Genomic DNA, 26,839 nt, shown 5'->3' with positions numbered 1-26,839 from the left:
TCTGTGTCTTCTACTGTAACAAATGTGTATATTACAGTGTGCACTGGCTATATGAAATTATGTGTTAACAGCAGCCCTCTGTGCCTTTAACATTAAACTTCAAACTCATTTTGTATTTGTGAACAGAATAGTAATTAATGTAAAAACCTCTGTAATTAATGAATAACTGCAAATACAATTCTGGACAAAAAAAGTATATTAAAATGACGCTTTTGTTCTACAATGAGATAGGCTCCATTTAGAGAAGATACATACTGTTTCAATTTGACTAGTGAACACATAATTATGTTGGTATTCAAGCTCACCTTGAGACATTTATAAGATTCTTTATTTTTCTGGAAACAAATCGTTGATGTTTTCATAATATTTCCTATTTTTCATGGAGCAAAGTGTTTCCAAAAAATGCATTCACTGCATTTTAGAAACAGTTAGTCTTCTGTGTAATTATTTTAAGTCTGAATATCCTTAATTAATGTTGGCTGTATGTAAAGTAGATTTTACAACTGAAAACAAGTTGTTTTTTCTCCTCAAACAATATCAAATCAACTGATATTGATGCTACTAAAGTAAGGCCTCAGTTTCTAAAACATCATATTAACTAAAAAAAGAAGGGGGCTGGCAATACACGATCATACCTAATATGGTCAACAAAACCAGTACAGTGCTGATGACATTCTTTACGGGGTGCAACCGAGCGGACAGGAAATTTGAGAGACATGGGAGGTCGGCTAATAAGGTGGTGGTGGGGGGAGCGAAGGGATACAGAATCTGATTGGTTCACAATTTGAATTTCTGCCTCCACTGACGTCCAATCATGAAGGTTTCTTCTTGGACAAGCCTGTAGTTTTAATTCTAGCCTGTCACCATGTGTGCATACGTACGTACGTACGTGTGTGTGTGTGTGTGTGTCAGTTGCTCAGCTGGTGGGAGACAGGGAGGGAAGGAATGTGTATGGTTGGTTTACAGCTGAACCGCTGAGGACTGTGTCTGGAACAGGGACACCTGACAACTGCCGGTGTTGTAACGCTGACAGAACCCTGCAGAACCAATCAGTGCCACGGAGACGGCCTGTGAATCCCATTCATTTTTCTGACATCATGACACATGCATTTATATTAGGTGCCATAGCTGAGCTTTTGGCACATGTAGTGAGAGCATGAAAATATCAAGGCAGCGTGAACAAAGGGTCCCTGAGGAGGTGAGGGGAGTATGTGTTTGTGTATGTGTGTGTGTGTGTGTGTGTGTGTGTGTGAACTTGTGACACTGATTTACTATAGTTGAACTATGTACTTGGACTCTCTCTATTCTGCATTTCTGGACCGGGGAAGTGTCTATCTTGGATGGCCGGGGTTCAGACATCCAGACTCTGTTGTTGGCGGCTTATGGAAAATCACCATCTTTGCCAGGCAGCTTGCCAAGGGCTGCTTGTCTCTCCCCTCCCCACACACCCCCACCACCCTCATCACTGCCGGCCTGCAGGGCTGGGCTTAGCAGCAATTACATTTGGTAAGATCTTGTCAAGGGTGCAGTGTCATTAAAACCGTGGAGGTTTTTTGTGCCAGATTTGGCTGCTCGGCACAGATGCTTTACTCGCAGTCTGCACAGTAACCTCTGGGGTTATAGGTTTGGATCCTCCCCTATACTTTTGTTAGTCATATCAACCAGTTTATCATTTGATAAGGCAAATCATAGGTGCTCCTCAGAATCCACTCTCTACCAGTGTTGTCTGTCACTCTTTATAGCATGTACACTCATCTTTTGCATGAGCATGTGCTACTTTTTCTACATGTGCTACTAAGCATATTTCATCACATCTGTATTGATTTAATCACAGTATATTGTAGACAAATTCATGTAATAAATGAGGAATGGCACAATGTTTGTTACAAAAATGTGCATTTATGGAATTCTGTCCCTGGATCAATAGCTGGAAATGATAGTATATTCCTATTAGATACATGGCATAAACATGACTCTTTCTGCAAGCTAAGTAAATACAGATGCATGTCTTGTCCTCTACATTGACATGACAGTTTGAATATCTGTGGTTATAGCCAGGTGATGAACCAAAGAGAAAAATGAACAGGAAAAAGAAGTTTCTTTATCTTTTTATTTTGAAATAATGATAGTGACATTTGTTTTTCTGCGCTCGTTTTTATTCTGAAAGGCATTATTGCAAGATGTGATTATTTGTTTATTTTGGATTTGCTAAAGAGCGAAGTGGACTTTTCATTGTGAAAAAAGTTGGCAAAGCAAACACTTTGTTTTCAGTAGTCTCTGGTAGTGCTGATGGGATAGAGTTCAAACGTAGACAAGAAGCAGGCAGCAACAAGACACTCTGCTCCATGTGGAAAATTAAAGTGTCAGACAAGGAAAAATCTATGCATAGCCTATACACAAGTCAACACCCACGCACATTTTTTCTCTCCCTCTCTCCGTGTTTTCTTTTTTTTTCTCAATGAAAGTCTTTCACACAGAACACACACATCTCTGAAGCGGCCGCGAGCCCCCCAACACGGAGATGGCTAAAGTTCATCTCATTAACTCCTGACAAGCCCGCGCCTGCTCTCTCTGGCACAGGAAGTGGAGTGATTAAGGACTCCTGATGCAATAGAAGCTACAATCCCCTTTCAGGAAAAAAGAATAAAGAAGAGCTACGCATTGAAATCTATCCGGACGCACAAAACACACTCACACACACACACACACACAAAAATGCACCCCTGAGTCCACGTTGACAAATTCTTTAACAAGCTGTGGTTAAAGGGAAGCTGGTTTTACTCTGACTCACCCCCCTCCTTTCAAACAGTTTACTGGAAATAAAGAGGGAGGAGGAGGGAGGGGGCACTTTCAGAGAAGTCACGTGACAGGGCCGGGCAAACCACAGCACAGAGAGCCTTTGAGTGCAGTAGGCCAGGGGGGAAGGCAGGCATACGCCCAGCGCAGATGGCCCTGATTTGAGTTACAGGAGATACAATCCTGGGAGTTGGCAATCAAGAATTCACAGCCTGTTAACCTCTTCCGTGCCGGATGAAAAAAAAACACAAGCCAGGAAATGACTTCATTATCAAGTTACAAGCAATCATGGACTCGATCCATGCAGGATTCTCCGAGACGGTCTGTGTCGATGCTGAGGATTCCTCTCCAGCACACTGAGCGCTCTCGAACTGAGCTAAAGATTTAAGAGAGGGAAAAAAAGCTGATGTTCATGACATCAGCGTCTGGAGCAGTTAGAAAAAGCATGACTTCATTATTCGTGAATAGCTCTGTTGAATGAATGAGAAAAAAAAAAAGCAGAGTGCTCTGCTGCTGTGCATCACGTGCACTTGTGGCAGGAAGTTAGCACGTGCAGGCTGGTAGAAATACCACTGGGTTTAAGTCAAGCTCCTGGAACCTGCAAACCTCTGTGACTTGAGCAGAGACGAAGACGAAGTCAGCATCTTAATCCAGTTCTGCTGCCACAGGGTGGAGAGAGAGAGAGAGAGAGAGAGAGAGAGAGAGAGAGAGAGAGAGAGAGAGAGAGAGAGAGAGAGAGAGAGAGAGAGAGAGAGAGAGAGAGAGAGAGAGAGAGAGAGAGTCTGAGCGTGTGTGCTTGAGGACAATATTTAACCACTTCCTGTCTAATACACAACAATCCAACGATATCACAGTTTTTCCAGTCCAATCCCAGTGGAGGCTTTTTCCACTTTGACCTACTACTATTGATTTTCAGCTTTCAATCAAAACTCTTGACACAAATCCGCAGCAGATGAATGTCTCCGTGTCCATCTTGAAAAGTGTAAAAAAGGTAAAAGGTGGAAGTGAAAATCAGAGAAGAGTTCGGGATCTCCTTTGAGTGAAAGAGGGAACCCTGAGAAAATCAGAGTAACGGTAAAAGCTCTGGCAAGAGAAAAAATGTTTCCGTATGTGGCAGGTCCTCGCTGGTGCTAGCAACCTGCCTCCAGAAGCTGTCCAATTACACTAGCACACATACAGTACATACACACGGCTGCCAGATATCATCAGAGAGAAATGGGATGGAGAGAGAGGTGCACAGTTGGAGACGAACGGCGTGTGTGAGAAAGAAAGGGAGCATAGGAAGAGAAGGACAGAAATCTTTGAGTGATAGAGAGAGACTGTGCAGAGACAGCGGCATGCAGCGTCACTTCTAAACTACCCTCGCCGGGATGCGAGACAAACAGGCGATGCTCCTCCTGCGTCACGCTGTTGGTTTGTTTGGGAAAAGATGCGCAGGAGCTCTTCGATGTTGAGATGATCAGTCAGAAAAAAATCTCCTCCTCCCAACAACGCCTGTTTGTCACTCTCCTCCACTGTTTCTACTCTTTCCTTGGCGTTTCGGTGGGAAGCACCACTTTATCAGTGAGTGATGACAGAGCTCTACTTTCACACGTGGTCCGAACGCCAAGGCTGCTGTAGGTTCCAACCTGCCCAGCTGTCCACAGCATTAGTAACAGTGGAATTAACTTCTTGCTGCGCCGGAGCCCCGTTAACCAAGAGCATGGGTTTTCTCGATCCATTTTTTGTGACTTCCTTGAATCTGTTTCAATATTAGTGTCTCAAAAGGTCTCTTTGGGTTGTGTGCTGGGAGTCGGCCTAAGTAATAATAAAAAAAGTGTTTGATACAATATTTATCTTTAGAAGTATAATGCTCAATTTCCACAAATACAGCATATCTACAGGGCAGGATCTGTCATTTATGAGTATCCTGTGATTTTACAACTCATATGCTTTTATTTTGAGAAAAAAAAAAGTATTTATTTAACGTTTATTTTGTATTCTTTGAAGAAAAAATCTTATTAATGCTTAACATGCTGTCTGGACCAATGTCTACCAAGTACAACATGCAGAGATGCAGTGTGAGTAAATGATCCAGCCAAAGGCAAAATAACCTCTGTGACACCAGTGAGCTGTAGCCAGAAATGCAACATGGTTCAAAGTTTTATCCCAAACAAATTAGTGCAATATGGATTACCTCCCGTTATAAATGAATGCAGTAATTCATTAGAGATGCATTCTTAAACAAGACATTTAGTCCAAAGATTCCTATGCAGGTTGAGGTGGGAGAGAAGAGAAGGGAATATAACCAAGTGAGTGGTTAAGTATTGACTTGTGTCTCTACTGAGAGATCATAGTGGTGCAAATAAAACACACTGGAGTATTTTTATATATTCTTAAATTTGGAAAAGACAATGTGAAATCAATTCTAGTGAAATACACATACCATGTTAATTGAGCTTTGGATATCGGCCAATACAGAGTACCGATCTGATACCAGAGTTTATTTAATAAGTTGTGTGCCTCACAGTGTGGAGGGGAGTGGGATCATTGTTTTATGTGTAATGCAACATCAGTCTTGACTTAAACATTGCTTTCCTAACTTTGTAAAACAATATGTATCAAAGAAATACAGAGATATACATTTACTGAATTTCAAGTTATTCATAATAAATTATAGTTAATCATGCACCAGAAACTTAGTAAAAATTCAAAATTCACAGGAATTCCAATTTAAGTGTAAACCTTTAAAATGCAAAAATTAGAAAATTGGTCAAATTGAAATAAAACTCCATTATAAAATGTACACAGTATAAAGACAAAGAATGGCCCATTGTGACCGATACTCGATCAGCTATTGGAGTCAGTATCGGCCAGATATCCGTTATCATTTGTATCCAAACAAAGCTCTGGTTAAAACAGTGTAAATTTGTTTTACAACTTAAACAAAAAGAAAATGGTGGCATTTAAACATTAACTTTAGACAGAGAGAGGAACAATACATCCGGCGATACCAGGTGACAACAGAAAATATTTTGAATTGAATGGGACTAAATCAGAATAAATGACTCGTTATGATGAACGTGTTCCACTTGTTTCTCATTTCTAAAACATACACACACATATGGTGGGGACTTATTTCCTCTTGTTAACAGAGGCATACTTTTCTCACATTTTTACTTTTGTCAAAGGCAAGCATATATGATTCACATCTAAACTCTGGCTGTTCTGTGCATGCTGTGCAGTGAAATAAATACTGTAAACAACATGAGCAGTCCTCTGGATCACTTAAAAATTCCTTTAAAAAACAGTAATTGTTAACAGTCTGGTGCAGTTTATTTGCAAATACAAGAGTGAGTGAGTGTGCTGTAAAGTTCAAAGCCATTTATGGATGCACTTGACCTGTCTCACTGTTTGACCTACACTGTTGAAGAAAGAAAAGCATGAAGGACGAAGACTGTGTCAGGACAGACAGGTCTGATGAAAAGCCTTGACAAAACCACTCACAAGTTTCCCCTCATTCCTCCCCCTCCCTTCATAATCACAAGAGGAGGAAAAAATAAATATTTACAATGAGCTGTTAGGCACGGTTGAGGATGTTTCATATGAGAACATTTTTTATAGGGAATTTCACAATGAATGGCCGGAAACGGAAGGAACATTTCACTCTAGTCATCATTACGGTTCTGTTAGTCATAATGTTGTGAAAGCACTTGATTCCCACTGTACCGTTGAGACAGTGAGGTGGGGCTTGGTCAGAGTTTAACACACACACACACACACACACACATACACACACACACACACACACACACACACACACACACACACACACACACACACACACACACACACACACACACACACACACACACACACACACACACACACACACACACACACACACACACACACACACACAGAGTACAATGTAGTACTTTCACTGGGAGATTGTAATGGCTTATTTTGAAAAATACCAGAACTGTGAAAATAAATCATCACCAAGGGGAAATGAAATGGTACAAGTGCATAGGAGCGATAAAGAACAAGCATGCAAGTGCAAAAGAGCAGAGAGGTGAGATTGAAGTGAAGCAGGTACAGAGCTTTCCATAAGCACCGGCTGCCTGCCAGTTGGCTACTTCATTCTATATTTTTGCTTTTATTCTAATAAAATGTTTTGATTAACGAGTTGCGATGTGCTATGCATGCATGTATATTTAAGACCATTGGCCTCTGCTTCAAAAATTGCGAGCACGATGAACGAGAAATCTGTCCGTATCAGTTCCGCCCCCACATTATCTATGCAAATGTGTGTGTGCGCTCAGCTGAGAGGTTGTGTCCTGCTGAGCAGAGAGTGGCTTCTGGTCTCAAGTGTTTAACTAATATTAGCAAAATAGCTTTAAATATTGATATCTATTTACAGACTGTGCAGGCGGAAATGTACAAGAAATCTTTACACACCTTTACAATAATTCACTTCATGTTTACAATTTAGTGTATGTCCCCAGACCCCCTTAGCTGGCTACTCTGTATCCTTGTGGAAAACCCTGCAGGTAGAAGTAAAAGTTATAGCTTCACAAGAGGATTGTTGTGGGAGTTAGAGGGAGAATGAGGAGGGTGTGAGGAAGGTTAGACAACAGAGTGTAAAGAAGATGCAGGGAGCAGTATCACCTGTGCAGACTGAGTCTGGTCCAGGATCTCCTCAAATCTCTGGTAGTCCTCATCATCGGGGTCGTTGCCGGAAAGACGCGCCGCCCGGGCCATGAAGTACGGAGGAAGCTCTCCTATAGCTGTACCTGCACCCTGCTCACACAGAAACACAGACACACATACAGAGCTTGGTTACTGCTGCTGTTCATAGTTCACCGTTTACGGTACTCTGGCGTGATGAAAAATTATATATTTGTCTAAATATCATGTTAATTATCTTAACGACCATGTTACCATGGTTCCTGTGGGATTCATTGAGAAAAATATCAATATCAACTATCCAAAGGAGCTTGCACTGCTTGACGCCTCGGATTGTGCGATCAGAGCTCCTAATGGGAGTAAAACGGAAAGGATTTACGAGAACGAAAATCCAACAGATTATTAAACGATCATGGGTACATAAAACACAGGCCCAGGGAAGGTGAAAAACCAGATGTCATTTCTAAACAGCATATCAACACATAGCACCGCTAACTGCTCTGTTCCAATCGACTTTGGATATGTGGAATGCAGTGTCTCTGGAAAACTTAGAAAGTGCTAACAAGCCCAGGGGGTCTAAAGGAACCAAGATATCAATATCTTACAGCCAAAAGGAGCTTGTAGCTATAAATCGGTGGAGCCTGTGTGATTGAGGGGGGCTTAACAGGAAGAAAGCGGAAGTGATTTCAGGGAAATAAATCCTCAGCACTTGGTCGGTTCACCAAGTTCATACCGCCAAAACATGAGGACGGGGGGGAGTGAGGGGTGATGGGGTGAGGGCTACAGACTTAATTAACACAATGAAAACAGCCGCCAAGAAATGCTGTGTTTTTGGAGTTGCTCACAGCTCATTACTTTAATGTTTCCAGGCACAGGGGGAGAGTAGGGGTGCAAGGGGAGTGAGAGAAGATGCTAAGGATACAGTTAGTGTAAGTTACAATTACAGATGGCAAATAGATGATTTCAAGCCCCAACATATCCCTAGCATCTGCAGATGCACAGCAATTAAAAAATGAAGCTCTTGAACTGAAATTTAGTTGTTTAAGTGGAACTCAGAAAATCACAGCTTCAATCTCTCTCCCGAAAAAACATAACTAACTAATCACAGCCACATTACTTGTATGTAGCTGGATGTCTGAGCCAGAAGATGATTAGTGGGTAGTTAGCAACCATGGCAGCGACAACAAGCCCAAACAATCACTCTCAGGAGGCGGTGCTATCCCAAAACCTGGCAGACTGCATCTTTAATGTGGACACCCTGTTCTCTTGTTAACACTGCAGTCTTTGATGAAATCTGCCAGTTTTTTTCTCATAATGGAGACGTGCCCTAATCTCCCTGGCAGCTGCTCCATTCAATAGCTCTGCTCTGTTTGTGAGCGTGCATGTGCCTGTGTCTGTGTGTTTGTGTAGGGGGCACTGAAAGATGTCCACCTGCACAGTGCTGGTGTTTGAAGTGGAGCACTTAGGGGAGCTGCAATAGTGGACAGAGAGGCTTCAAGAGTGAAGAGACAAAGAGACAGAGAAACAGGAGGAAAGAGAAAGGAGAGAGCAGGAGAAGAAGGGATAGTGATAGTGGTGGTGGGAGGGGAATGTCTCATCACTAGTGTATCCAGAAGATAGGAGGCGGGCACGAGGAGGAATGCTGGCGTGGGTGCTTTCAAACTGTGAGTGCAACAGGTGTCTCCAACTGTAGAGACAAGCCTCACGTCTGGCTGGGGTTACAGGGGTGTGGTGGTGAATCCAATGGGATTGGGTGGCACACACACACACAAGCACAAGCCCCTTTCACACATATACTGCAAACCCGAAATTATCAAGACATTACCCTGAGGGGCTTTATTGTAAGAACTCCTGATGAGCTGGATCTAACAATAAACTGACTTTACCCTGCCAGCTCCCTAGTACAAAGTCTGTGTAATGTCCGATTGAGCCCATGTGTCTAGAGCATGTGAAGCATATGAAGCATGGGCAAAGAAGAAGTGTGATTTACACAAAGACGCCAACCAAAATGTCCAACTGGAGAGACGACAAGATTTGTAAACTTCTGCTGGTAAGGGGTGATGTCACGCGATGCCAAAACGGCGGGCTCTCGGTTGTCATGAGCGACAGGATCCAGGAAAAACAGCGCAGGCTGACATTTATTGCAGCAGAATGATCTGTTTCTGTTGGCATCAGAGGGAAATTTAAACAAAGGTACCACCAGTCGGGGTTTGCTCTCAGCAATTCAGGTTGTGGAGGTTCCCTGCCACCAGAGAAATTCCTCCACACTGCACCTCCCTTAGCCTCACTCTGGCTGAATATCCAGCAAAAAACAGTGTAAAATGCACACTGTAAAAAATCCTCATTCATAACATCCTCTGCACATATTTTCGCTGATGGAAATGTAGCAGTTTTACAATAAAAGAGAACAAGGAAGTTTGTGAACCCTGCAGCTACCACAGCTTAAATAGCACCCTGGCGTTCTTCCGTACATCACTGGTGTAAGGAAGTGGAATAGATTTTGCAGGTGCACCCCAGAGACACAAAGAACACGAAAGAGCTGCAAGCTTACACCATATCCATAGCCTAGATAAATAGAGATAAGGATGAAATTTGACAGATTTTCCCTTTAAGACAGGGTGTGTCTCATATAATGACATGAGGCCATTATAAGGGGTGAAAGCTGAGGATCCCAGTATCATTTTTTGCTATTAGTTTATTACTATTTAGTTTAGCATGTAAAGGAATGGTTAATGTCAGAGTTAGAGGATTGTAAATGAGTATCATCAATAAAAGGTCTTTACTGAGTATTGTAGTTAAATTGTGTATTTGTGTAATGGAATGAATATCCAATAAATTAAAAGTTTTCATAACCTGTCTTACAAACAACAGAGAGCAGGCCGTAAAAGCCTGCATGGTTCCTCTAAATTCCCGGTAATGAAGCTGCTGAGGGCTTGTATTTCCCCCTCCCCTCAGTCCCTTCAACATTATGCAGAACAGGGAAACAGATAACAAAGAATAATAAAAGTCATATCACGTGTCAGTGACAAAGATCTCTTTTCTCGGTATTTGGCAGCCTCATGAAAAAAAAAGTGAACTGTCAGTTACAAAGAAGTCTATAATGGAGTGTGACTACTTGATCATTGTGCAACATATGTTCTTCTGATTTTATGTGTCCTACGTGTGTGTGTGTGTGTGTGTGTGTGTGTGTGTGTGTGTGTGTGTGTGTGTGTGTGTGTGTGTGTGTGTGTGTGTGTGTGTGTGTGTGTGTGTGTGTGTGTGTCAGTAGCACAAGCCATTGTCAGTGGTTTCATGGTAAAGCTGAGCCATGTGTGAGTCATTGATAAACCACTAGAGCCCTGGTCAAAGTGTAACTAGACACCAAGGTAGAAGGCTGTTCTTTGTCTAAATTCAAACTTTTAAACAGACAAGCTGGCATTCTAATGTTTAGCATGCCGTTATTTATGTATTTATACTATTGTGGTAAAATGTTTCTATTCTGGCCCTGAAAAAAAACGGTTGTAGATTGAACATATTTCATCTTTCTGACTAACCACATGGCTGGTTAAAGGTGTGAAACCACCAGCACTGCATGAGGGAAATTCACAGTAAGGAGCTTGGGGTTTCCAAGCAAATGAGTTATCAATGAATACATTTGCACCCACAGTCTGTGTGCAATTGTGGATCATTTCTAGTTTGAGTTGCAACAAAAAAAAAATAATGAACGAGAAATTGGCAGCGCCTGTGACTCTAAAATTAGGGTGCAAGGACCACAGAATCTTCTCCGTGGTCAGAGAGAGATCTAAAAGTTTTAAAAATTCTTTAAATTAAGATGTTAACAGAGAGAATACACAGGAAGTATTCATGGTTGCGGCATAAATAGCATGTTAACTAAGAAAAAAAGTCATCTAAATTGGAGTGCTTGGCATGTATAGTTTGACGCTGCCCCTCCAATTTTGGTAAGTTTCATGTTTCTACCACCCTCTGTCTAATGACACCTTTCAAAACCCACTGGATAAATTCACAAATGCACAGCGGTCAATCTGAAAACAGGACTGTTTTTCTTAGTGGCTGAGCAAATGGCATTTGGAAGATATGAGGTTATCACCTGACAGCAACAATTTTTCAAAGCACAAACTCTGAATACTGATCAAAGCTGTGGCAAATGTGTAAGATTGATGCAAACTGGGACCAAAACTGAGCTATGAGAAATGTTTCTAAAAGCTCAACTCTGTACAGATCCTTCAGTTGCCTGATCTTTAGCTGTTACAGCCAACTATGCACAACCAGTGTGTAACAGGCACTCACCCACATACAAGCTTCCAGGCGCACTTTGGAGACGATGGTCCAGAGGGAGATGCTTCCCTGGATGACAGCTGGCCCCACCAACCCATCCACCCCCGCGGCCTCCACGCCCACTTGCTCAGCATCAGAGCCTGGTGCTGGTGCGTTCTGCTGGGGACAGACTATTTGGTCCGGATAGGGCGGTTCGGGGAACTCCACTGAGCCACATTCATAGGCTGCCAAGGTCACTGATGCTATGTGTGGTCCCTGAGAAAAAGAGAAACAGGCGGAGAAAGAGGAAGATGAAGAGCAACAGAGAAAGGAGGGAAAAATAGAGTGGGAGGTGTGAGTTCACCTGTTGGAAGTAGTTCTGAGTCAGTGGAAGACCCCTTTGTTATTAGCATAGGGAGAAAGTGACATATCTGAGTCAAATACTGATTGATAACATGAAGGCAGTTATATGTGGGTCACTATCTAGGCTATATCCCCCACAGCAGTGGGACACTTCCTGTGCTTTTCACCACAAACTAACATAAAGAGTCGCCTACCTTTTGCTTTTTTCTCTGTATGAATTAGAAAGGCCATTAGGAAATGGAGAAAAACACATAACTTTGTTTAAGCTGGAGCGTTTTTCTGCTTCATGCTGATTTAAAGTCTACAGGAGAAGTGTCAATGGATAAAGAGTGGAGGGCCCCGGGTGGAAACAATCAAGAATGGAAACCAAAGCCGGGGTGAAGAAACCATTGGGTGTACACACACTCACCACACACACACAGTCATTTACTCAAACAATTGAACCTCAAAGACATGTCAAAGACAAAGAATGGGAAGCTGAAAACATGTTCCCAGAGCACAGGAGATGATTCTCCCCATCCTCCCGAGGTGACATGCACATACACACACAACCGAGTGTAGCCATCTGCCCACATCGCAATAATATTGAAGAAAAGCGCATAAAAAGATGTGATCTCTAAATACAGACTCTCTTCAAGCGGAATTTATTAATGTTTGACTTGTAAGAATGAGACATTAGCATACTTAAAGACCCGCTGTCTTTGATATGGCCTGGTCTGGTTTACATTTCTGGCTCTTGTTTATTTACTCACTTCAATTAGACTTCCAGTGAGAAAAGAGAGGAGTCAAAGGGAAGAACAGAGATGCAGGTTGGATTTCTGGTGTGTGGTGAAAGTTTATTGAGCTGCCAGCTTTATGTTCTTGTTCAAACCCTAAAACAAGTCATCCACAATGCCGCTGTGTAGAGAAACTCGAAGGCCACACACACACAAACACACACACACACACACACACACACACACACACACACACACACACACACACACACACACACACACACACACACACACTCAACTCAATTACACAGAAATACCAAAATGAGCATATGAAGAGGGGTAATCTCCACTTAAACACACACAAACGCATTTTGAAATAAAGTAACAGCTTTGGTCATTTGACGTCTCCTTTTTACTAATTACACCTCTATAATTTTAAACGCAGACAATTCCTCATAATAAAGTTATGGTTATAGTTATAAATAATTAATCACTAATTTGTTGAATGTCATTTAAACACGCTTGTTTTGAGAGGTGATTTCATACAGCACACAGAATAATTTAATTATATATTTAGATCAGAGCAAATGTGTGAGCACTAGCTTGCTGAACAGAACAGGGTTCCTGTGAAAACTCTATTCCTATGCTATTCCTGCAGCATACATTTACATGAGGACACAAAGCTGTTGCCTGAGAGGTACAAGGAAATTATTTGTACAAATGGCTGTTGGCCATTCTACACTGACTCATTATGACAATAAGGTTGATAACATCTTCTGAGAGCATGTTTGATTAACTTTGACACTGAACAGGATCCAGTCAGGAAAAAAAAAAGGTCATATAATTTTGCATTTTCTCTGTAAGAATGCCTGTTACACACTGAGCAACAACCTAGACGGATGTGAAATGACAGAGATTATCAAACAAGTCAGTAACACTAGTAGGATCCCTACAAACAAAGGCAGGTATACGGATCGAGCCAATGTAAGCGGGTTTATTCTGTGTGTTTACACTCATGCGTATGTGTGCAAAGAAAGGGTGCTCCCAGTGACGCAGTTTGGGGCAGTTTGGCATTACACAATGTAGCACCAAAGCAATCTTGCAAACCTGGGGTGGGGCTGGAGCTTCCGGAGCTGCATGGGACAAAGCAGGACGAGACAGGATGGGACGTGGGAGGGCAGGACGGTGGTGTGTGAGGGAACAGGAAACAGCAATGTCTTCTCTCTGAACGTTACACTCCCTTAAGATGACACAGATTAGTTTCTGTACACAAGGTATTAGTAAGCAGGTACAGTCACAGCTACATTAAGAATTTAAAAAAGTACTGCGAGTACTTTAAGGGGAAATGTCTGATGTTCACACACTTGCTCATAAGACAAATGGGAAAAGTGATCAAGAGGGAGAGGTCAAGAAGCTCTTAGCACTGACCCATTATGACTGGATCCTCCCCACTGACTCTCCAGTGGATTCATACTGCCATGGATTACACACACACACCTCAAGCAGAATGTTTGTGTGGCCAAGAAACACTATATTCCTCTCGTGCACATCTTCCCACTCTTTCTCAGGTAATGTGTGTTTACTAAACACACACACATAACCTGCCAACAGAGAGAGTTGCGTGACTTGAGGTACCTGCTCTCTCTCGTCCTCTCTCTATGTGTAATGCTGTGTCACTGTTCTCACCTTACACAAAAGCCCAGTCCTCTCATGTTGTCCAGGTGACTCACCATTAATCCGCAGCCCAGCCCCTAACACACAGGTAGCTGCTCCCTCTCATTTGGTTTCTGACTTGATGACACACACAGACACACAACAAGCACATTTCATCTCATCAAGGACGGATGATGATTGATATAAAAACAAAAAAAAATACATAGAGAAAAGAAACCATTGTTCCATCCTTCACACTGTAAACTAATTCGTAGGGAGAGATTATGTGTGTGTGCTGAAATAAATATCCCACCTCCTATTCCTAACTGTGTCTAATTTGAGATTTGGTTTGCAGCCACTAAAACAAACATCAGTACTGACAGAGGCACAAAGTTCCTCTCTCTGTACCGATGGGATCCACAATGGAGGCAACATTGCTGGCATTCCTGTGGCGACCAGCAAAAACCAACGCCTGGCCTCCAAAACGAATGGGATCCCCACTCCTGGGTACATCCACACAGAATCTGAGGAGACGCACACAGTTTGAATATGGTAATAAAGTATCTCTGCCAGGATGTGTGTATGTGTGTGTGTGTGTGTGTGTGTGTGTGTGTGTGTGTGTGTGTGTGTGTGTGTGTGTGTGTGTGTGTGTGTGTGTGTGTGTGTGTGTGTGTGTGTGTGTGTGTGTGTGTGTGTGTGTGTGTGTCTGTGTGTACTGACGATATATCATCACTATTACAACTCGCTGGTCCTCCTTTAATGTGATTGTCATCCGGTGCAAACTCCTAGAAATGTAAAGAAGATGTAATATTTTTTCCAACAAGAAGAGCTGTTTGTCCATGTACATTTTTTAAAAGACTTACTTTTGTGTGCTAATTGAGGAAATGTGGCAACAAAGGCAGTGAAGAAGAAGAAGACAATGCAGGAGTTCAAATGTTAATAATTGTATCTGCAAATGTTTTATAAGGAAGGAAATGCATTCAACACCTTTATTGAACTGTTTTGCTTTTTGGTGAGTAACACTGAATAATGGTTTTGGAAAAAATGACACAGGATCCTGAAAACCCAGACATTCTTAATCAGCCCTGTTACAAAATTATGATTGGGCCACTTTTTTTTTCCAAAAAAATCACAAAAAGTCTACAAAGAAAAGTGTTGAGTTACATTTACTAATCTGTAGTGATCTGTGTGGCCACTCAAATGTCCAGGGAGTATGATATGATGAGGGTGAACTGATAATAAATTATTTTTGATGTGAAGTAAATGACTCCTTAACCTCTATTCTGGACAAGTGACAGGGATAGGCTATGAGCACAGCAGTTGCTGAAGCACATGAGCGGAAAGGCGCTTCCTCTCAGTGCCACAGCACGAACAAAGTATGCATCAGCGTGCCCACTGAAGTAGGAAGTGAAAGCTTGTTGGCCAATAGTGGCTGCTGAGATAAGCTACTGACATGGACTGTGTACCTCCTACTTTGGTACTGCTTATCCAGCGCAATTGTTATAATAGTCTTGAATTGTTAAACACGTGATATATGAAACATGATTTGTGACCATGTGTGTGACAGAGACAGTGTAATTTGCATTAGGTCAGCAGACACACACACTCGTAGTATAGCAATGTAGATGTGGTGACTTGAATTGCAACACAGGTTGTGCAAGGAAGTGGCTTTTTTACATTTTAAATACTGGTTTATTCTGTGCGGATGCAGTCGAGTGATTGTACTCATCATGAAATTTCATCAAGAATCAAATTGCAGAAGCCAGTACCATCAGGAAGCAATGGCACATGACGGTCGGATTCAAACTGTGAGCTGTCTGTAGCTTATAAGACATACAAATCTAATTCGTCTCTTCATACTCTCAGAATTTAAATGTTGTTTATTTGGCTACATTTTTGATTTCCAAAATTATCACAAATCAAATGTGAAAAAATACAATCCCTAATTTATTGTTTTTAATCATGAGACCCTAGCGGATGCAGCACATAATCACACCTGCCACCAGTCTTTGCATGGACTCCTTGTGTTTATGGTGGCAAATGTAGTTGCTTCCGAAGCCTCAAACCAGACATTAATGGGTGACCATAAACTGACCAGTTCTCAGTGACCACGACCACAGGACGGTCCAGTCATTAACAGGTCACTGTGGTCGTCAAGGGCCATTGAAGCACATTAGACACGGTCCTGCTAGCATAACCTGTTAACCGCTTCTTACAGTGGGAGACTGCTGGAGGCAAAGCAGACAAATATTGGAGGTCAGTTCGTTATGAAGAAGCCCTGGTCAGAATCTCAGAGGGAGGTAAGAGTGCTGGACTGAGGCCAGTGATGGAGCACAGACAGAGAGGAGGGGTGGGACACACACACACACACACACACACACACACACACACACACACACACACACACACACACACACACACACACACACACACACACACACACACACACACACACACACACACACACACACACACACACACACACACACACACACACACACACAGACTGTAAGATGCTGGAGATTTGAGGGGCTGGTCCCAGTGATTTATCCTTGTAGTTTCACCATTTTTCATGTTCAGAAAACTGTCTTTGACTAGCCAGACAGACACACTAACTCTGACCACCCACTGAGCATTGGATTATACACTTTCATTCCAATCCAAGCTATTTAAAACTGACTTAAAGTAGCAAATTCAATAACCTGTGCACATTATAAAAGGAAAATGACACTAAAATATGCATAAAACATAGTTCACATAATGTCTACAGAAATAAGCATTTTAATTTTACACTTCAAAAATAATTAACTTTTTTAACAGATTATAATGGGAAAACTGGACTTGTCTTCATTTAATATCTGTGTGATGATGCCATGGATGAATTCATACCCAAAGAGCAATGGGTGTACATTAAGCATGTTTCTTTTGGCCAATTAAAACTACTGCGTGCAGGGAAAACAAAATGTTGGCCCCCAAAGTCCATGACTGCAAAGCACTGGGTGACCTCTACGGTAGAATTTCATAACAAAAATAAGCTTTAAATAACCTAAACACCTGCAGTATGCCAGTACGCTCTGGTTTGGTCTGGTAAGGTTTGGCTTTTTCTGGCAGGGTTGTTGGTGCTGTTCCAGACTGGCTACACTCTAAGCCTACTTTGGGGCGGGATTTGCATCCTGTGGACTGTGTGTGTGTGTGTGTGTGTGTGAGAGAGAGGTGAACTTGGTATTAACAGGACTCCCGGGGCCTTCAAGACACAGACAGACAGACGCATGCCTTGGATGGCTGAGGTGTGACAATTAAGATTGTGAAGCCTTTAGACACACACACACACACACACACACACACACACACACACACACACACACACACACACACACACACACACACACACACACACACACACACACACACACACACACACACACACACACACACACACACACACACACACACACACACACACACACACACACACACACAGCTCCCATTTAAACATCTCTCTGGTATTCACTTGTGAAACAGTTGTTGAAGATGAGTGAGTCAAAAGATATTGGACACAAAAAAATCAAAGATAAAAAACAAAAAAATCAAAGATAAAAGAAATTTTGATTTTATATTTTAACTCTTCCTTTTTTGCCAAAGTAAGTGAAAGCCCTTTTGTGTATTTCATATTCAAACCCAAAGTAATATTCCCCTCACAGGCAGCTGCAGACCCATAACTTTCCGGTGTAAAATTCCCAACCAACGTATCTTTATGGCAAGTAAGTGATACTGCCTGTTCAGTAGTAGGAGGATCAAATCCAAGTGATACAGTTCTGACACACTATCTAGATGTAGTTAAAAATGAATGGCTTCAATTTGAATTTAAGAGGTGTTGAAGTTAACGCGAGAGATCTGTTACTGCCAGCCGGTGGTGAGTCAAGAGTAGCTTTTCAGCTTTTCAAAGAGCTGCTGAACTTGATCCTGATGTGTCACTCATGTTCCAGGTAACATGCATGCCAGGAATCAATTCTCACTTTTGTGAACAGAGGAGCTATTATGCTATGTCGAGTCATGTTTGTAACAGAAAGAATGTACAGTGAAGTCTAGAAAATTATGAATCAATATATTGGCATTGTTTATAATACAGTACGTCCACACCCAACAGAGTAAATTCAACACTCTCTGAAGAGCCGACCCGGAGCCTTATCAGCTTATCGGGTGACCAAATAAACACTTATTATGAGTATTACATTATTAGTAAAAATGTAGTCCAGGTCATAAAAAACAGTTATACTGTGTGAGTCACAACTCAAACAAAGCAACCAGGTTTCTGTCTATGTGAAGCCCTTTGTCCGATACCCATGCTGTGACCGAGTTTCCCTCACCCACATGTTCTTGTCAGACTGTGAATGTGTGGGCGGACTGTACTTAACTGTATAACGACATATGAGCGGGAGAACTTTTGAGGACCCGAGCAGCAGTATGAGTGTGTGAATGTGATTGTATTAACAACAATGGGACAGTATGTGGAAGCTACACTCTCAGACCTGCTCTGCGCTTACAGCGATAGTTGGGGCTAATTAAAGCTGTGCTCCTGGTAATTGCCAACAGCCAAAACTTAATTTTAGGGGGTTTGCTGGGGAAAATCTGTATATTCTACACAAACCTCCTGCAACCTATAATTTAGCAATCCTAAAAGAAACTGAATATAGAAAACCTGAAAATGGGCTTTATTTAGATGAGCCATTGGTTTATTTTTTGAAAGACAAGGCACTGTGAATCATGAGTCATAAACACACTGCAAACATGGTTCGATTTTTTTTTATCCCATAATATTGCTATTGTTTTGTCCCCAAAGGCTGCTATAATGTATGCCTCTAGAAAGACACAAGTACACCTCTTATGCATAAAACAGCTCAAAGCTAGGACAGATAGAAAAAACAGACTTCCCTAGTTGCTATTATGTAAACAGCAACGTGCACGGCTTCAATTATAATGACTTTAATTCTTTGTTGCTGTTGATTTAACGTTGAGCACAACAGTTTTCATGCTGCCCATAATGACTTAATGGCAACAGCCATTACTGAAAGTAATTTAATGGTGGATGACTCAGATGAGCTCTCTTCTAAAATATTTACAGCATTCCCAAGCTTTCAAGAGTCACACTCATCGCTAACCTCTTCTCAGTTAAAAGAGGTTTTATGGAGGGCAATGACACTAGTTGTCACTAGAAAACAAACACTTAAAAATCAAAGTGGGGATGAAAGCCGGTCCCACTCGTAATTTTGATCTTCACAATCGTTATGGCAGATACATGCACAGGTGCAGGGCTCTCAGTGTGCGTGTGCGTACTGATCCTTTCCTCAGCGGCTCCTGACGAAATGAGATCCCTCCAGTGCTCCTGCATGATTTTATTGTTTTCATGGTCTGTATTATAAGCATCCACCCACGACCTCCACCCTCAAAGCAGCAGGATAAAATACACTTGATGGTGTGCCAAGAACTGTGCTTTTTTTCTTCGCCACGCATGAGTTGCAGGGTTTTATCTTTCTCCAATAACCAGTCTTGTCGGTGTACAATGATCACCCGCAGTCTCAGCGGGACACAAACACAGAGAGGAGACGCAGGCCAGCAATTGCCCATGTCAGGGAACAGGAGAGCTGCCACTTCTGCTCTGGTTTCATTGACTGGGATGGTTTGCATGTTACTGGCTCTGCATCTCCCTCTGATGGTGGCTCTGCAGTACTCTAATACTATTATGTTTACTAAGTCCTGCCAACCACTAAAGATGTGTGCTGTTAATATGTGACTTGTGGTCATTTATTTCTGACAAAACACCTATTAGCAGTAAAAGATTGTCATATCAATGTCACAGAGGTAAACAGAGAGCTTGCATGTGGCAGTGCCAGACTGGACAGAGTCTACACTGTGTTGGCAGAGAAAAATGTGACAATTTGGGAAAATGGGAAAAAAATAGAAAGGACTGAGCCCTTTAAAGAAGTCAGAAAAGGAACAGACACGTGATGACAACCGAAAAGGTAGGGAAGTCATATGACAACACAGAGTCACATGTTATGTCATGTGAAAAAAAAAGAAAAGAAGATCATTCACACCTTTATATTTATACAAAAAAGGTGGGAATTACCAATTAACTGCTAATGTAATAGATTACTAAAACAAAGGAGTGTGGTGAATTTGTTAGTGTTTTTTTGATTGTTCATTTAGTTCACTATGCTTTTCAATAACCTGATACATTGCAGTCAACAAAGTCTCCCTAACAAATGAGTCTTATACCGTAGCGTTTATGTGAATACAAACACTGATAATGGTTATTGATATAATAATACAACATGTACTACAAAATTCGTCTGCTCTGATTTTCTGATTGATCAACATCTAAAAACCACTGGCACCCTCTACTGACTGTTACTAGTACTGAACTGGGTGAGTTGCAAACATCGGACCATCTAGAAATAACAACAGAGCATAATACTGGTAGGTTTGATTCTAATATACAATACTATTTGCAGATTGTAATCTAGGGCTGTAAATGCAGCTATGATTATTTTTGTTACCAAATAAATCAGGTGGGACTACGACTAACAATGATTTTCATCATCTATTCATCTACTGATTATTTTCTTGATTCGTCATTTGGTCATTTGGTCTTCCCAGGGTGACACTGGGATGTGTTCTTTTGTCAGATCAACAGTCCAAAACCACAAAAGGTCAGTTTACTATCATAGAGGAGCGAGATAACAAGGTAATATTCAGATTTTAGAGGCTGGAGCCAGAAATGATGGCCATTTTTGCTGTATTAAAAAAGACACTCAAAGGATTAGCCAAGTATGACAACTGCTGAATTTTCTGACAGTCAAGTAATTATTTAATTGAATTGTTGCTTGAGCTCTGCTCCTCACCATCAGGAAGTTTGCAGGAGTGAAAATGAAATAAAATTGTTGATTTGATGGGAAGCTGGGCAATACAAGTGAATTGTGAACACAACTGTGTGCTGATGTAAATCTTGAGTGCTGCAACTTATTAACTATGGTGGTGTTCTTACCAAAGTTTGACATGGGGGTAAATCAAAGTCAAGAGCTGGTAAACACAGAGGTTCTCATGCCTAGCATTTAATCAAGTCTTATGGACCGGGAGGAAAAGTACCAGAAAGATCAGAATGTAAACTGGCTCTGACCCAGTTATTGTCATTGGCCCAGTCCTAGTTTCTCAGAGCAGGAAAACATGCCTGCAGGTACTCACCACTGTTCACTTACCAGTTCAATTCAATTCAATTCAATTTTATTTACAGTGCCAAATCATGACAAAAGTTATCTCAGGACACTTTACAGAGTAGGTATAGACCACACTCTATGACTTATTTATGAATTACAGAGATAAACCAGTGAAATTCTTAAACCCTGTTTTATTGGCAGAAATTAGAAATATTTGTCAGAATCCAGAAATCTACAAAATCACTTAAGAATCTTAATGGTTCCTTTAATAATCTACAGAAAAGAGGATATATAATTTGAATACTTCAGTTCCGTTTTGTGCTTTTAGCTGAGAGTTGAAGACACAAATCAGATACTAGATTAGACTGGCTTCTTTATCAGGCTGCCCTTTTATTAAAGGTCTGTCCGTCATTAACAGCTTATAATGTAAGGTATAATAATCTCATGGTCTAAATGCAGTTTCAGAGGCATTTCCACCCTACATGAAGTCAATTTGGTGGGAAACATTAAATTCTCTGATATTATTTATATTCAAACAAAGGTGAGAAAAACAAAAAACATTTTTAGTTTGATATCCACACAAAAACATCATTGACTGTAGATTAAATCCAAAAAATGTGAGCACCAGTATCGGCCTTTAAAAGACAATATCAGTCAAACTCTATAAAAAATGCACAACAGCAGCTCCAGCAAGGAGCACCAAGTTCTGTCATGAACCCAGTGACACCACAACCTGCAGTAGCGGCCATGCTCACTAGATGGTGACATCCTACATTTAAACCTTCTGCAACAGTGAGCTGAGCCAAAGTGAGAGTAGCGAGAAAAATCTCAAATTACATTTGGGAGCGCCAGAGTTTGGCTTTTAAAATCAACAGAATGGAGGACAGGCACTTCAAAGTTTCCAGTTCAGCTCCACTGAGCAAGGGCATACAAGTGTGACAGTTGAATCCCTGAAAGCAGATGTTTTGGGACCCGGATCTGATCAGCAGCAGAGACCCAACACCTCCCCATGCTCAACACTGAGCAAAAACACTCGGAGAAAAAGGAAGGAAGAAGGAAAGGGGGGAGTAACAGGGGGACTTTAAGCAGAGGAGAGACATAAAAAGGAGAAGGAGCAAGGGGAGAGAGAAAGTAAGAGTGAGCCAAACAGTGGGGAGCAGGAGAGGAAAGAGAAAGAACTCAGAGAGGGGGAGGGAGTGTGTTTTTATCCTCATGTGCACTCAGTCAGAGGGGTCAGTGAGTGCGATTGTTCCTAGACTGCCTGTCAAAACAGTGCGGCGACCACAGTGTCTATTCATCTCCACCCCACTCTGAAATGCATGTGTTCACAAAACCATACTAACTCACGTATGCATGTGCGAATGCATAAGGCACTTCCAGAAACCTTATTAAAGCCCTAGCAACAACCCAACAACAACAACAACAACAACATCAACACAGCCTTTTGAGACCTGCGTCACAGCACCACCATCGTCATCCACTGTGTTTGAGTTTCAGCTCTGTCATAAACAAGCACAGGCAAGTGAATAACTGCACTGTGAAAGTGGTAGGCAACTTGTCGTAGAGTCACAGAAAACGCTTTCTTACCAGGTAAAGAAGGAAGGTGTGCAGGCCGGTGCCAAGACCCACAGAGGAGAGGATGCCCAGGCCGACCCAGTAAGCGCACCACAGCGTCTTCTTCTCCATGTAGCGCACATACTGCAGAGGCCAGAAAGAGGGACGGTCAACCACATGGCAGAGACACATGCACATGAGTGTGAGGAAACAAGAAAAGGTAGGGTGGGGTGGGGGGCAAAGAGAGAGAAGGGGAGGGACAGATACAGAGTGAGAGAAGGTACAAGAGTGAAAGTGTGCAAAACACAGGGCACTTAAAAAGGTGGGTGAGGGCAAGTGAGTGGTAGAGAAAGAGAGGGAGAGGAAGAGGGTGAGAGAGTGAGGGAGAGAGACCTTTAGAGACAGAGGTTGTTGTTGAGTTGAGAGGACAGAGCCGTAGGGTAGGAGTGTTCAGCACTCTCACAGAAGAACAGCACTATTATTCTCTTTGGTGGCAGCCAACTCTTACACAACTAGTGAAGTAAGGCAAGCCAAGATTGCTCCGTCTGCCTCTATGTTCCTCCTGTTCATCTGCCACTATCACTCCATCTATCACTCGGTTTACACCTCTCCCTGAAGCCAAGGCAGGTCATTTTCAGGAGGAAGCATGTGTGTAGATTACGGGAAGAAGGGAGGGGACTGAGGGGTGGAGGGGAGTGGGGGAGGCTCTGAGGGAAGACTCCATTTCCCAAGAAAACCCAGTAAAACAGCACATACTACCTCTCTCATTGCTGGGAAGCGCAGTGCCATCCATGGGTGATTGTTACTTGTCGTTGTTGAGAACTGATTCCACAACTTCTGAGTCAGAAAAAGGCTTTATGTCACTGGGTTTCAAAATACTTTTTCAGATTCGGATCTATAGCACAGCCTGCTGTGGTTTACAGTCAGTGCTCCAGTAGTTTGCCCTGTGGATGTGAGAGATTAGCAGGTATAACTTGGCTTTGTGGGAAGTTAATAATTAAACGTGATGTAGGAACACTCACACTAGCAACACTTGGTAGAGAGGATATCTGCATGAGATGCAACAATTACAAGTGTTATTGTAGAAGTGACTCCTGCGATGCAGTTACCAATCTCTGTGCCGATAACTGCAGTGCTGTGAAAAAGTACTTGCCCCCTTACAGATTCTTCTGTTCTTGCTTTTTTTGTCACACTTACATGTTTCAGATCATCAAACAAGTTTTAATATCAGACAGCAATAACCTGAGTAAATACAAAATGCAGTTTTTAAATGATGATTTCATTATTAAGGGGGAAAGAGCTATCCAAACCAACCTGGCCCTATGTGAAAAAGGGATTGCCCCTAAAATCGAATAATTGGTTGCGTCACTCTTGGCAGCAACAACTGCAATCAAGCATGGATGCCATTTTTCCCCCGTCTCTTTCTTATCATTGAATCATGAACACTGACTTTAACTGAGGCAAGTGAGGCCTGCAGTGCTTTAGATGTTTTTGATCTGGGTTCGTTTGTGACCTCCTGGATGAGGCGTCGATGCACTCTTGGAGTCATTTTGGTCGGTCGGCCACTCCTGGGAAGTTTCACCACTTTTCCATGTTTTCTCCTTTTTTGTGGATGATGGCTCTCACTGTGGTTCACTGGAGTCCCAAAGCCTTAGAAGTGGATTTGTAACGCTTTCCACACTCTGAGATGTCAATGACTTTGTTTATCACAGTTAAGTCATGATTTAAAATTCATAGTAAATGAACCATGTAAAATAGCACTTTTCAACTTTAATAGGACACAACTGGTGCTTCTTGAGTGTTTTGTTGAAGTACACTTCCACCTGTGGACAGGAGGAGGGATCAAACCACCAACCCTTCGATAGACAACCGCTCTACTTACTGAGCTACAGCCCACTCAAGCATACTTACATACATACATACTGTACGTATTACATTCAGTGTTATGGTGGTAGAAAATGTAGGAAACATAACCTGCACTTAGTTATTATAAGGCAAGAAAGAAAAAAAGATTAAATTATACCCTCCATTAAAATCCATTAAAATTCTCAGGTTTTATGATTGACAGTATGTCAGCCTAGCAGTTCAACACAAAGTATTGTTACAATTTACTATTCAAATTTAGTATTCAATCACCTTCTGGTGTGTTCCTTCAATACAGTAGGCAATGGAGAGGAGGACAAGCAGGATCAGCAGGCCAAACACAGTCTGTCTTTGCTGCCAGAGCCTGGGTGAAGGAGAAGAAGAGGATGAAGGTAGAAAATGAAGGATGCATTTGTTAGGGGGCAGAGGTGAATTGTATATAGGATGAGGAGAAGAAAGATGGTGAGTAGGGAGGACAAAGCGTGATGAAAAAAGGTGAGGAATCAATGGAAGCATTAGTGAGGCTGTATGGGTGAAAGGAAAGGATTGCTTTGATGAAGAAAGGACACAATTTTCATTTCAACTTTGTGAGAGAGACGTCTGCTGGAAACTAATCGACATCTACAATTATAGGCCTTACCAACAGAAGCAGCAAGTTCTCATTAGGATAATAATCAGTGGGCAATATACTGCAACAGAGGGGCCACATACTGTAGTTGGGCAAAGCGCCACCTGCTGGCAACAGACACTTGTGTGGGTTTTAGTGGTACTGAGTAATTTTGAAATTATTTTTGAATTTTGGATTCATACATGACATATACAATCGTCTGATAATCTGTTCCCACACTTTACAAATCTGATCCCAGTTTTATAAAACTGTTCCCATAGTTTACTCATTTGTTCCCACAATTGACTAATCTGTTCCCGGTTTTATAAATCTGTTTCCACAGATTACCAACCCGTTCCAACAGTTTACTAATATATTCCCACAGGTTATAAACTGTGCACACAGATTGACACATGGCTCTTTTTTTCTCTACTGACATCAGCAGGGCTCCGTATGTGCGGGTAGAGTTGAGTGAAGGGGACATTTTTCTCCCATAAAATTATGAATGTAGTGAAGTTATGAGTAGAAGGAATCACTTAACAATGTGTTGTAGTTCAGTTACTTTACTCTGTATAGGCTACGTTCTATTATAGCCACATATGAGAAAGCAGACATAATTCCACTTCCTGATGTTGTAATCTGTGGCTCCACAGACCACCAGGTTACGTTACAAAACAAAGATGATCCAGTCCAGGCTGAACCAAATAAAATGGGATGAGTAAAAAAGGTGAGGGTTAACTGATGCAACGACACCAGCACCATGTAGTGTGTCCACAAAAAATACTGTTTAGAGAAATGATTTCAGTAGACTATGTTGACTGTATATCATTCTGGAATACTGGTCCTTAGTTTTCTTACACAGAGGGGCAGCACCAACCGTATCAGACTTCTATTAGGTTGTGACTTTTCATGCAGAATTATAATATGACCACAATTATTTGTGGTCATATCCCATTCCTCCGTTTGTTTTACAACCATTGCCCCTATTTACGTAGATCTCAAGCAAAACAAGCCCAGAGCCCTGAGGATTATTTATGCCTATGCTAGAAATTAAAAACCACTTCTACTGTATCAACATTCAGGATAAACATCTGTGCGCTCTTAATGTGTTTGCATGTATCTCCCCTGCAGCAGGTACCACACCATGTGTT

The 26,839-nt window shown here is 41.8% G+C and overlaps 1 protein-coding gene across 4 annotated transcripts in view; it reads right to left on the bottom strand.

Moving 5' to 3' along the window:
* LOC310956206 (vacuole membrane protein 1-like) overlaps positions 1 to 23,448 on the bottom strand; it is a 47,719-nt gene extending 24,271 nt beyond the window's left edge. For 3 of the 4 annotated variants that reach the window (XM_083926367.1, XM_083926368.1, XM_083926370.1), the window contains exons 1-3: positions 23,252 to 23,448; positions 11,752 to 11,994; positions 7,447 to 7,578 (exon numbers count right to left, since the gene is read on the bottom strand). In XM_083926367.1, the coding sequence (XP_083782493.1) occupies positions 7,447 to 7,578; positions 11,752 to 11,994; positions 23,252 to 23,416 (540 nt within the window). In that variant the 5' untranslated portion in view covers positions 23,417 to 23,448. The remainder of the gene's footprint in view (positions 1 to 7,446; positions 7,579 to 11,751; positions 11,995 to 23,251) is intronic. The other variant, XM_083926369.1, reaches the window with a different exon arrangement.
* Positions 23,449 to 26,839: the final 3,391 nt, after the last annotated feature.

This window comes from Echiichthys vipera (genome assembly GCF_963691815.1).
Source record: "Echiichthys vipera genome assembly, chromosome: 14".
NCBI lineage: Eukaryota > Metazoa > Chordata > Actinopteri > Perciformes > Trachinidae > Echiichthys > Echiichthys vipera.
This window is presented reverse-complemented; position numbering and strand designations above follow the sequence as displayed.